At 36.0% G+C, this 12,912-nt stretch overlaps 1 protein-coding gene across 1 annotated transcript in view; it reads left to right on the top strand.

The window, feature by feature from the left end:
- The window catches only part of CD109 (CD109 molecule), a 72,234-nt gene extending 59,689 nt beyond the window's left edge, over positions 1-12,545 (top strand). The window contains exons 30-33 of the mRNA XM_015859075.2: positions 1,798-1,934; positions 5,018-5,174; positions 5,552-5,654; positions 8,017-12,545. Coding sequence (XP_015714561.1) covers positions 1,798-1,934; positions 5,018-5,174; positions 5,552-5,654; positions 8,017-8,207 — 588 coding nt within the window. The 3' untranslated portion in view covers positions 8,208-12,545. The remainder of the gene's footprint in view (positions 1-1,797; positions 1,935-5,017; positions 5,175-5,551; positions 5,655-8,016) is intronic.
- Positions 12,546-12,912: the final 367 nt, after the last annotated feature.

Genomic DNA, 12,912 nt, shown 5'->3' with positions numbered 1-12,912 from the left:
AAGTCAGAAAAAGAAAGTTGAAATGTAACAGCAGTAACTTACTCCATGAAAAAGCAAGCTGATTGACCTGTTCAGTATGTAGTTTCAGACATCCTGCTTTGGCAGCAAATTCCTGTTCATTAACTTTTCATGGCGAAAGTTAAAACAGCTTTGTTTTTGTGATGACAGATCATAGTGACACTGCCAGCTTGTCTTACCAAATTTTCTGCATGCCTTTAACTGGCAAGCTTCTAGGCTGGCTTTATCCTCAGTACTTCCTTCTTTGCAGAATGGTTGTATAGCTAAATCTTTACTGTTGCACCACTGTTCTGAGTGCTCATACAGAGTTGTCTCTGTGCTCATATAGCATGGTAAATTGAGGAATGCTGGGCAGGGTGACAGGAATTATATATGTGCAGACTGAAAGACAGAGCATAACTTTCATATTAAGGAGAGATGTAGCAACAAAAGCAAATATGAGAAATTAAAAGCTCATCAATTTGCACTGACTTGCTGTCCTGTTACTTCAACAGCCCTCATCATACCTTTAAATTTGGACTGATGTTTATTTTGCTGCCAGAAAATGTTCAAAAGGGACTATAATTTTTCAGAAGCCCCCTTCATTCCCTTTTCTTTAGCTGAGCAAAGTTCTTAACAGGGACTTGCAAGGGGAGTTATTTGGGTCACTCATTATTTTTGTACAAAAAAACACAGAAAGTTCCCCCATGCCCTGCCACCTGTTTTATTTTGATGACCAGGGGTACAAATGGTGATTATTAATTTGTATATGAAAACTGCGTGAACAACTGTTGTTGTTGAAAATCACAATCCTGTCAAATAAATGTTAATTATTCTTTGTTCTTCTTTTAAAAAAGTATTTTATTATTATTATTATTACTTTACTGGGTGACATTCTGCCATAGCTGATAAAATTGAATGTGTTCTGTTGGTTCCTCAGTTTCAACTTCATGTTTGGCTGTTGGCATTGTTAATCTTACAGACTGTTGAGATAATCATCTATCCCCCAACTATTCATACCTCATTTAAGAGCTTCTGATTTTACCAGTCTTCTACTACTGTTTCAAGTATCTTACACATATCTACACTAAAAGAATTGCAATTTCTTTAAATTGTGCTTAACAGATAAGCCTACCTTTTATTAATGTTTCTGTTCTCTGTTGAATATCCTGTCATTCTTACTTGGCTCACTTAGCAGAGTTCAGCAGCTGTTGAGCAGAAAGGGTGAGAGCTTTGTCCTTAAGGCAGATTGAGGACTGTAGCTTTATCTTTCTAGTGATGAAACAGGTGATGAAACTACTTCATGCATAAAGACTATTATTTTAAGAGTGTAGTAATACACTGTTCCTCATCCGGTTTGAGTGTATGAATGCTGTGACATGAACGCTGAAGACAAATTCTGTGCATGTGCTATGTATTTTCCCTTGCTTGTTCATTTCCATCCTTTTTTAACCCAGTGGGTGTCAGTCTCTGAAGCTTGCCTTCATTCATTCCATTTCATACTGTCAGGAAGTAGAAGCAAACAGCATAAACCAGCAGAAAGCAACTAGGAAGAATGTTACTTATTATCCTAGAGTTTCCTTGTGTTTGCCTTATAATTAAATTGGTTGGGCTGCATTAAAAAAGTGTTCAGAAAACATCTTTCAGAAACTTCCTAGGAATCTCACCTTTAGAAATATCAGGTACAAGGTCACATATCCTGTTGCATGTGATCATGCCTCTGGAGTTCTATTGTTACTGTTCTAAAAATGTAGATTTGCTTTATGTGTGTCCTCTAATGTCTCTATTTGCAATCTGCAGCTCAATGTTATTTACAACACAAAACACACTGATCGAAGGCTCAGATCTGTCCAAAAACAAAAAGCTTTTGACTTGAATGTTGATGTAAAGGATGATAAAGATGATATGAACCATTTGACCTTGAATGTGTGCACAAGGTAGGTAATTCTGTTGGAGCATGTCATGCTACTTAAAATGAGGTAAATCTTCCTTTTGTTTGTATGAATTTACTACTGTATGGGAAATAAACATACAGTTAAGGAGAGAGCAAAGCAATTACTTCAATGAAATGACAGAGTTAAGTTAAGAAACTATTCCTAAGTGAGTAAGTACTGTGAGGGTTTGATGTGTCTGAATAGATCCCTTGTGCAGAATAGTTGCTGGTCTGATCATACAGATCATACATGTTTTTTTACTGGCATGCTCAGGCATCACTCTTCCCTTAATGTCAGTTATATGAAGAAGTTTGTGTGAAATACAAGTAAGAGCTCGAAAGCTTCTTTGGTGCAAATACTTCTTAGGTATATGGAAAACTACAGATGGACTTGAACACCGAACCTATATCTTCCACATTCTAGTACCAGAGTATGAGAACTTCACCATAACATTTATCCTTCCTGAACAGAATGCTTTGTTTTTGATCTAGAAGCAAGTCTCTGAAGTGCTGAAAACATCATTAAATAGAAGTAATTATTCTTTGTTCATCTCTGTTAACAAAATTCATGTAATGATAAGTTCAACTGAATTTTAGTCTTTGCAAGTATTTTTGTGGTCTTTCACAAAAAACCCTCAGTGTCTTGCTTTATATATGGATTTAGATTTTTTTGTCTTCTCTCACTTATTATCTACAAGCACACTGACATAACTGCTCTCTTTGTATTATAGGATCTCATCTCATCTGTTCTTTGTCAGTACTACTTCTTGAAATCCTGTTTACTTCTTGGGATGTTATAATGAATTCCTTGTGGATGTGGTATTTGCAAAGTACTATCTGATCTACCATGTTCAGTCTTGTATTTCTTTCCTTTCTAATCCTCTTTTTAAAATTTATTTAAATTGTGAACTCATTATGGCTAGAATATTTTTGTGCTCTGCACAGGGTAGCTGTGACTGAAGATGAGGCCTCTAGGTGACACCATCTTACAAATTATCAGCTATAGTGAATATGTCGTCAGTGTGGAGAGGACTGACTTAATTTGGGTGATATCCAGCAGGCACAAAGCCAGATGCTGTTTACATGTGTTTCCGGTAACCAATTCAGTGATGCAGATAGTGAGCAGGGACACTAGAATACACAGGAATTCTTGAAACAGAACGAGCTTTTTCTTGTTTTTTTCGTTAAAGTTTTCTGACATGTAAAGGGCTTACATAATGGCTCTAGGATAAATTTTGGCTGAGCATCCTGATTTTCTAGCTCAGTGATTTGACTCAGGAATATAGATGGGAAAGGATCCATCTCTCTGGGAAGGCTCTAGGCTGATGTTTTAATTGCAGTGTGTTTGAAGGATATGGGAATATCTAATGACATAAAATTACTTCAAGAAAATACTTGGAATGTTAAGACCCGTCATCTCTGTCATGAAAAAAATATACTGTATATTTTCTGTTTCTATTTTTTATATTTTCTGTTTCTATTATTTGAGACATGACTTCTCTTGTTGCTTGTCACTGATTCTCTAGTCATCTTCTTCCTTCCCAAGCTCATGTATTGTACAGAGTATGCACATATATTGATTCCTGAATTAGTTTACAGCTGGTCCATTTTACTGACTTTACAATGTTACATGGCTTTTTGGTAGAGAAACCAAAGCAGGTAAATACAAACATTGTTGAAATCTCAACTGCTTGACCAGCTGTGGGTATGCTGAGTCCAGGTAATGGAGGCAGCGGCTTGGCTGTGTTTTTTTCACTCTAACCTGCAGACTATTCTACCTTGTCTAAACCAGATTCATCGTGATTGTCTGTGGTCATCTCAACTGAGTGTCACTTCTGATACTGGATCAGATGATGTCTCATTTGTGGCTAGAGGAGCTTGCTCTCTGTCTGGGAGGCACACACTCAGTTTTCTTCTCCAGTTGGTCTTGTCATCTGCACACTATTTTCAGACATGCAACACCGATCGTTGATGGTTCTACTCATTCTGTTGTTTCTGCTTTCTACTACATTGACTGGTATTCTTTTCTCCTCCTTGCACCTTTGAACACAAAATAATCTCAGTTCTTCCGAGTTACAAGTTTCAACTGTTTTTTCATTTCTCTCACTGGTCATTCTTCTCTTTTCGTGATTTTTTTCTTTAATAATACCATTGAGTTCAAGAGGTAATACTGGGAGCCACCCTCAAAACTGTGTCTCTTGTATTTTTTAGAGAGCTAGAACTTCATAACTTCTAGGGTGTATCTTATTTCTTGGCAATAACATGCTGGTTATTTACTTGGTATTTTGGTGGCACTCCAAGATACCTTAACAGGTTGGGTGTTTCTGTCTCCACTCATTGGTAATTAAGCAGAAATAATTACATGCAGCTCCAATTCAGTTATTTGTTTTCAACAGCAACTACTTTGGTGCAACCCATCATCCAACAGATGGTTTCATTTGTTTCTAATCTCATGAGCCAACTGAAGTCAGCAGTTGCTTTATTTCTTTCACAGTCATATCTGTGTTCAATCAGCCATACTGCCAGGCTTAACAGCATTGCTTTGAATGCAAGTCTTCCCTCTTTTTAAACCATCCAAATCTACAAAGAAATTGTTTTCTTCAATTACTTTCAACTGATGTCAAGCCTTGAAAATGAGGGTTGGAGATGCTTCTATTCTGGTATAAAAAAATCATTTACCTTACATGCCAAGGGAGGAGAGGGAATTCTTCTACCACCTACTTAATTTTAAATATATATATATATGTATACAGTATTTTGCAGTTTATTTTAGTGTCACTTGTTACACAGGCACCGTAAATATGTTTTGATAGTTCCGCTGTTCACCAAGGTATATAAATAAGACTTACTCACTAGGGCAATGCTTTTAAGTTCAGGTTGGAAGAAAATAAAGTAAGAAGCATCGTTTAGAAAAAATTAGAAATTTCTTTATTGTTAGAAAATTTCCAGTTGGCATTTTGTTCCATTTGTTTCTTAGTATTCTTGAGTGTTATCTCTTCTGTACTTGAGATAAAATGATTAAAGTGTTAATTTAGAGAATTTGCTGTTGTATTTCTACTAAAAGTTTCTTGTTTGTGTTTTGTAAAGGTACTTGGGATCTGATACATCTCCGAGTAGTGGTATGGTCCTCATGGAGGTTGGCTTACTCAGTGGTTTCTCTGTGTCACCAGATTTCATTCCGTTAGACAATACAGTTAAGAAGATGGAAAGGGAAAATGGAAAAGTAAACCTATACTTAGACACTGTAAGTTTCAAATAACAGAGGAATCCTTTCAGAATGGTCCTAATCTTGACTCAACTTAAATTCAGAAAGACCATACGACTGCGTATTTCAACAGCGGGTATTCATATTGAATGAATGGTTCCAGTTTTTAAAAGGAGATTGATGGGGTAAATACAATTCCATTATATTTGTAAGGGGTTTCTAGACTGCACCTCTTGCAAAATCATCAAAGCAGTCTTTTGAACAGGTCTGCATTTTGGCCAAAATAACAAGTTAAACAAGCCTCTTGACTCCAAGTCTTTATAAATAAAGTGGATTTCCAGTGAGCTAGAGGTGCTTATTTTCTTCATGAATACCATCATCATGGTTCTCAGGATGTTTGTCTTCTGTTTTTCCAGCTAAATGCAACACAGTTTTGTATGGATATTCCAACTGTCAGAGACTTCAAAGTGACAAATATTCAAGATGCTTCTGTGACTGTAGTGGATTACTATGAACCCAGTAAGCGTCATTCATTTTGTATTGATCTTGGTTGTTCAGAAGCTAAAAAGGAAATTTCTTTTCAGGGAACAGGACAAATTTCAGTGTAGAAAAAGCAGCATTTACTGAACTTTACATTTTTTTTTTCATCAAACAGAAACAAATTTTCTAACAAATAGTTGTGTTTTCTTGTATACATTTTTGCTGTCCTAATGGACTGGTTTGTTGGAAGGTGCAAATTGTTACAACTTTTCAGCTGGTATAAATTGTTTTCACTGTGGCCCAATGTATTCCCCAAAAGAAACTTCACTGTGGTTCACTTACCAAGCTAATGATTGTCTTTCAAGTAGTTTTGCCATCTGTTTCTTGTTTAATCAAAGAATCTTACACTGAAGAAAAAGCCAGTGTTTTGATTTGTATAGTTATATAAAAAATATGTACATAGGAAAAACAATTTCAAAGGGTTTTTTAATTTATTTTTATTTTTTAATAGAGTGTGTTTTACAGGAAAGTAAGAATGTGTAAACCAAAGTGAGAAGGAAAGATTACAGGCTCTTGGAGAATATCTTAGGAAGGTTTTCTTTTAGTAAACAGCTGATATATTATAAAGCATTTGGACTTGGTTTGAGATAAGGCATAAAATTTGTATTGGATCTTCTTCACTTTGATTTGTTTTAGCATAAGGCAAAAGACAATTGAATACTCTATGTTGTGTACTCCTTTAGCTGGATAAAAATCACATTTATTCTACTTAGGCTGAAAAGTTTACCCAACCACGGAAGTTTAATTTAAAACAGGGAATCAACAAATGTACCTAAACTGACCAAACCCAGAGCATGTTTTTAGTCCTAATGGTTTAACAAGTTGGAGCAATTTTTATTTGAGACAAACTTGTAACACTTAGAATCTGTGGCTGAAACAAATTACCACATGCTTTCATTTATGGGCGGAAAACTGTGGACCTAGTCTTTTGATGCTAACATGTTAGGCTAATGAATGCATGTATAAAAAGTCACATATAAGTGCATAGGTATGAATGCTGTTATTTGGTTTAAATATATTTAGAATTTATTAATTCTCAAAGAATAAATAAATATTCATTTAAAGATAAGAATCCTTAAGGACTAAAATTTACTTAACAGAATCAGTGCTGCAATAGAAAGCTTTAACTCTGAGTATTGCTTCGAATATTATTTTACAAGGTTCCACTTCTATTTCTGTGCAGCATAGATGTATTTTTAGGTATGTATGCATATAGGAAAATGATTTCTTCTTAGGGTTTAATAAAAAATCCTGTTTAATTCAGGAGTGTGTTTTCATTTTATTCTATTATTTTCCATCACTCTCATTGTTGGAGAGCCAGGCTGCATTGAGTATATTTTATGTGATGGTTCCAGTCATATCTGATTTGTTTACTTCATGTTCAGAACTGAGATGTCTATAAAGTCTTTATGCTCTGGCATTTACTTAAAAAAGGTATGGTTATGTCATAGGTATTACAACTAGCATAGGTGTGAGAACTAGCTAGGGTGCTATATAGTGGTGCTAACAAGATGCTCCTCCAAGGTTAATACATACTTCAGTTTAGCACATTTAAATGACAGGGCTGTTCTTTCACCTGACTTTGTTCAGAGCCAGTTGGGAGTTATTATTAGGTATACATTAAGCTCCATAAAGATTTATTTTATATTTTTAATCTCTGATGCTTGAAATTGAATGTCATTGCATGTAGAAAAAAAATAAATGATCGCAGTGTCCCTTGTTGGAATGAAATCCTTCAAACCACAAAAGCCATTAAGGGAAAGAAACTTTGCAAAAGCTTGTTCTGCAAGCAATTAGCACGCATTGATATTTTTGAAATGAATACAGCCTTCCAGGCTTCTAGTTCATTTGGCTTTATGTTCTGAGATGAGTCTGTGACTATATGCCTACCACCTAAGTATACTCACCTCAGTATACTGAGCCTATTTGATGCTTTGTGAAAAGAACAAAGATTAATTTCTAGGCTTGAGTACCCACACTGCAAAGTATGTTGCAGTGTATGGGTAGGTCTGTGTTAGAATTTAGTGCTTCCTTTAAAAGAGCTGTCTTTGTGAATTGAATCCTGTAAACACCTTTCCTTTCTCAAGATACACTGCTGTAAGATACTATATTTTGTTTTTTAATTACATGAAACACCTTGAAAGCAGCTGATGCTTAAAGGCATAATTCTCTTTCTGCAGGTAGGACTTCTCTAGAAAATGTAGCATTTCAGAAGTTTCATTACAAGTATTTCTGGAAGAATTAGCAGTGTCAAACTCCTTGAAAACCAAGCTTTGAATTTCCAGCTATTGGACAGTGTTCAGACATTCATTAACTAATGTTAACTAACTTTTCTAAACAGGGAGAAGAGCGGTGAGAAGCTACAATTCAGAAGTAATGCAAAGCATAACCCCTTGTGACTTCTGTGAAAATGACTGCAACCTTTGCCACCGAGCTGGTTCTCCAGCCCTGCTTCAGCACTCTTCCTTGCCTTCCTTGTTCTGCGTGCTGTTTGTCCTTCATGTAAACTTGCTGTGCAGTTGGGTGCTGTAAGAGAAAACATTGTTTCGCATCTAATGTTTCCATAAATTATCCAAAGAAAATTTTATGTTCAGATACCAGCCCGCCTTCAGTGATTACAGTGACCGAACTCCTGCTGTGTTCAAGGAGAGCAGGGCTGGTCCATATGGTAGATTTCTGGCTGTGCCAGAAAACTTCTTTAAGTGTCTGCTGGAAATACTTTCCAAGTGTAAGTTTCATATTGAAGTTATTTTCTTAAGAAGAGTCACCGAGAAAACAGTTTGAGAAAATGCAAACCTAGCTCCCCACTCCTGTTTCCTTTCATCCTGGCTCTCATTTTTGCATGTATCTTTTAGAGATGTACGCTAGTTTATGGTGCTTCTTTGGAAAGCTGTCTTCTTCCCTGGTAAACAGAGCGCTGGGAGCTGGGTATCAGAGCTTGCGTTGTTCTGTTCTGCAGACATGATGCTTAATATTAGCATTGAGCTTCTCTGTATGCTCTCATGGGGAATAAAATGAAAAATAAAAGGAGCTGGCTTCAGAGCTGATCCATGAGCCAAAAAGAACTGCGTTCACAGACTGCTGAACATTCCAGAAAATTATCAGTCTTTTTTAAATGATTACAGAGAAGCCAGGTGAATTTTTTGCCAATTTGTAATTAATCATGTTTGAAAATAATGCCTCCGGATGTTTTCACGGATTTTACTCTGCAAGTCTGTTACTGTAAATCATCGAAGAAGGAGTCTGAGACTTTGTTTTTCCAGGGTTATTTAGAAACAAATCCAATTCTCTTTCCTTGAGAGAATACTTGTGTTCCCTGCATATTTATGGCCACTAGGATGAAGGCTGCCGTGATCCTTGTCTGCTTCAGGATGTTTTCTAGAAATGTCACTCCTGGGGGATCATTTATGTCTTGCATAGACAATATACAAGTCTTTTTGACAGTCTAAGTGCCATAACTCTTCAACAGCTGTTTTTGTGCCATGTCAGCTGGTTGACTCAGAGTGCCATGTGTATGTGTAAGTCCTGTTTTTGTTGGTGGAAAGGTTTTTAGGAGTGTGGGCTCCACATGCATTCTGTTGAGTGGAACACTAAACATATTTGTTTAAGCATATCCTTGTATCTTTAAGTGCCTTGCTGGACTGGGAAGGAAAAGAGGGATGGTGAAGCTTTCCTGGAACAGCAGGAATTTACACCAAAATCTCCTCTTTGAGCATCAGAAGAATTATATGGATATGGAAATGTGTACATTTGAGAACACTCCCAAGAGAGCATCTTCCTGAATGAAGCTCTTCACTGTCTGGCAAAGAAGTTATCCTTCTTGCATACTGCCTTTGATATTTAATGCCTACTTCTTTTTAATAAAGAAGCTGATAACATTTCTGCTTATTGAAATGAAGTTATTATCATGCTGACTATAATAGAGTTAGACATTTTAAGGCTATTGATCCTCTTTCTTTCATACCTTTCAGAGACGGAGTGTGTATGTGTACACATGTAATTATGTGGCAATCACTTTTCTTGAGCAATTTCTAATTTTTAATCAAATTTTGCTACCGCTTAAAATGTATATTTTTGTATTTTATACTTATGTGTATTTTTGTTCAGAAAAGAAAATACAATCATGGTAGCATGGGAAGGTCAAAACTTCTTGAACTGTGTGCCTTTTTAATAATGAGTTATAGCTTTTAACTACAAAGCTAGTTTGTGTGCGGTTATTTGTCTTATTTTACCTGTATTTAGAATTTGAAATATTTTTTACAAACTTGGGATTCTGTTCTGTCTCTCTGGCAGATTTGAGGTCTGTTTTTTTTGCAGTCAGTTTGTGCTTTTCACTTGTCTTTGGTGCCCTTTGAGTAGTTGATTAGTGCCTTATGATGAGTTCCTGTGCTGCTCTGACCCTCTCAAAGTGACATTGTATGTACTGAATTTCAAAGCACTGCTTAGTCAATAAGATGCAAAATGTAACCCTCTGTAAGACATGCCCTTGCTTACAAGGATCCATAGCTAATTGAAGCCAAGATAGAAAAATGGCATGTATCTTCATGTCTCGAACTCTTTACTCATAGGACTCAACTGTGTCAAATGTGAGATGTAGAAAACATTCACACACTAACCTGGGATGTTTCATTATGGGTTTGAATTCTTGATGAACTAGGAAAGCAGATCATCTTTTGCCTTTGGTGACAGCTGCCTTGACATCTCATTTTCCTTCCTTTGCCATAATTTCAGGAACACAAAGCTTACATACTTTCAGTTATGCTATAAGTAGAGCTCCTAAGAGGGACATAGATATCTGATTAATGTTACAATGAAGAGGTTTATTTTTTTACATGAGATGTACTGGAGATAACCAACTCCTTTGCAGTAGATAGCAGGAATATAACCATAGTTTTATTTTGCATGCAGTCCCATCTTCCTGAATACCCTCTGGAGAAATAGACTCAAACTGCTCTGCCTAAGTTCAGAGAGAGCAACTTTTATTAGTATTACCTTACATTTATTTTTGAGACAAACAACACATGTTTTTAAATGACTCTTGGCTGCCTTGTGCACCCTACATCCATCATAATCCACCGTGTCAAGGAAATTGTTATTCAGTGAACAAACATCCTATTTTATTTTATTTGTTTTCTATACTGTAGTATATCACTTCAGACATCCAAATCTGCCTCTGTAGTAAGCTACTTTAAGGGCACCGTGTACAATGTGACTTTAAACAAATGTTTATGTTAGGTGGCCTTAACTTCCATACACTGCTGTCTTGAAAGATGCCTTCAGTCACTTTGCACTGTGACTATTTTCTTGAATAAGTTGCAGACGATTTTGTATTGTGTGCTGGCAGTGAATGGGACAGAGGAAAGGCAGTGCTATGTGGCACAATGACTCAATGTTTTCCTCTTTGTTGGAGCCTGTGCATAAATGCTCACTACATGTATTTTTTCCACTGATCTGTACAGTCAGTTCTTGATGTTAGAAGTTATTAGGAAATCTTTTAGCAAAAAACCTTTAGGAAAACATTGAACAAGATCTTTAAAAGCTTTAAAGTGGTGCTAAAAGCAGTCAGGAAATGATATTTCATAATGGAGTCTTCCTGTTGCACTGCCTGAACACTTATTTTTGTGTGGTTGCTCTTTGTTTGAAGCCTAAATACTCTCTGGTACATCCAGTGCCCTTTTCAGCTCTATTTTATCAATCGATAGTCTATGGCAGAACCATTAACATCATATTAAATCAGCAAGAAATAATCATTTGTTTAAGACTGGCTTTAAAGCAAAACCTTAATGCATTTTAAAGGATCTTCCTCTCTTGACTGTCATCCACAATCCCACAGGTGAAGTTTTCTGTACGGATATACTTGTGTATGTCATCTAGAAGCCTTCTGTGTTGAATGCTGCTGTACACAACAGGAAGCGCTTGTCTTGTAACAAGTGCTGCGTAACGGGTTCACAGCAACTTCGAGTTTGCATGCCAGGACTGCTCAAATGCCTGGTTTGTTTCCCAGCACGGCATCTTTGTGCCCCATTAACTTCTCAAACAAGAGCTTGCTGGCATGTGCGCATCAGTGGCACATGATAGAGGAGAAAATTAGCCACACTAGTGCAGGAGAAACTGAAGAGCCGGGATCCTACATTACTTGCCTATCTTTTGGCTTGAAAGTTGCTTCTTAAAATTGGATGTGAGATTTTAGAATTGTTTTTAGTAAGTTTTGAAAACACTATCCTAACAGTAGTTCTCCAAACGTGTTGGTATGAATTTTGACAATACCTGGTGCAAGCAGATTTATGTAGAAAGCAGATGTATATACTTGTCTGTTATATAGGCTTCAGTGTACTACTGTGTGCAATCTTTGTGCAATTAAAAGCATACAAGATCTTCAAAAAGTAGCTAAACATTGTATGATACTCTGTTTTGTAAAATATACGTCTAGAAATTTAGGAAAGAATATATGTGGAAAGCAACTGATGCCTAATGGAACCATTTCTGCGTCTCAAACACTAACCAAAGAGTGCAAAATCACCCACATTATTCAATTTTAATCTTAATGGTCAATGTTTTTTCTTACAGTCTTTGTTTTTCTACTGCATATCTTTATTCAGTGAACCATCTTGTGTTTAGTGCTGTAAGTACACGGGAGACTTTCAATTTTATCACCATTTTATCATTAATTTATAGATAAAATAAAACAGCAGTTTTGTGATCAGGCCTTTTGAGTTTGTATTGGAATCTCCTTTGCCCTTTGTAAAAATAAATTTTACTTAAGTATTGTTTCTTATTCAGTTTATTGTATGTTTGTCTGCCACTTGGAAATATAATTGCACTAATGCTATTTTATGCAATAAAGTCTGACATTGTGCTGTGTTAGATCAATTCAGTGATCATTTCTCCTAATGGTAGCCTTTTCTTATGGGATGCATTGGAGCATCATTTTTATGTGTGCTATAACTCAGTCACCAGAATTCCAGTGCTAAGATTTCTATTTAGTTTCATATCATGCATTTTGTTAATGTATTTCTTAGTGTTACCCAAAAGCTTTATCAGCCTTGATCAGATTTTAAGATGTTATACTGTAAATGGATTTTTTTTTGTTGAATTCTAGTATTGTTAGATTGAGTGGGATATTAATATGAGGAAAAATATAAAAATGCTGGCTCAAGGGAAGTGGCATAAATGCAGAAGTAATGAAGCAAACTTTAACTGTCCTACTTGTCTTTAATCTCTTGTTTTTCTATGTCAA

This window comes from Coturnix japonica, chromosome 3 (assembly GCF_001577835.2).
Source record: "Coturnix japonica isolate 7356 chromosome 3, Coturnix japonica 2.1, whole genome shotgun sequence".
Taxonomy (NCBI): Eukaryota; Metazoa; Chordata; class Aves; order Galliformes; family Phasianidae; genus Coturnix; species Coturnix japonica.
Note: the sequence above shows the minus strand (reverse complement) of the source record. Positions and strands in the feature narration are given on the sequence as shown.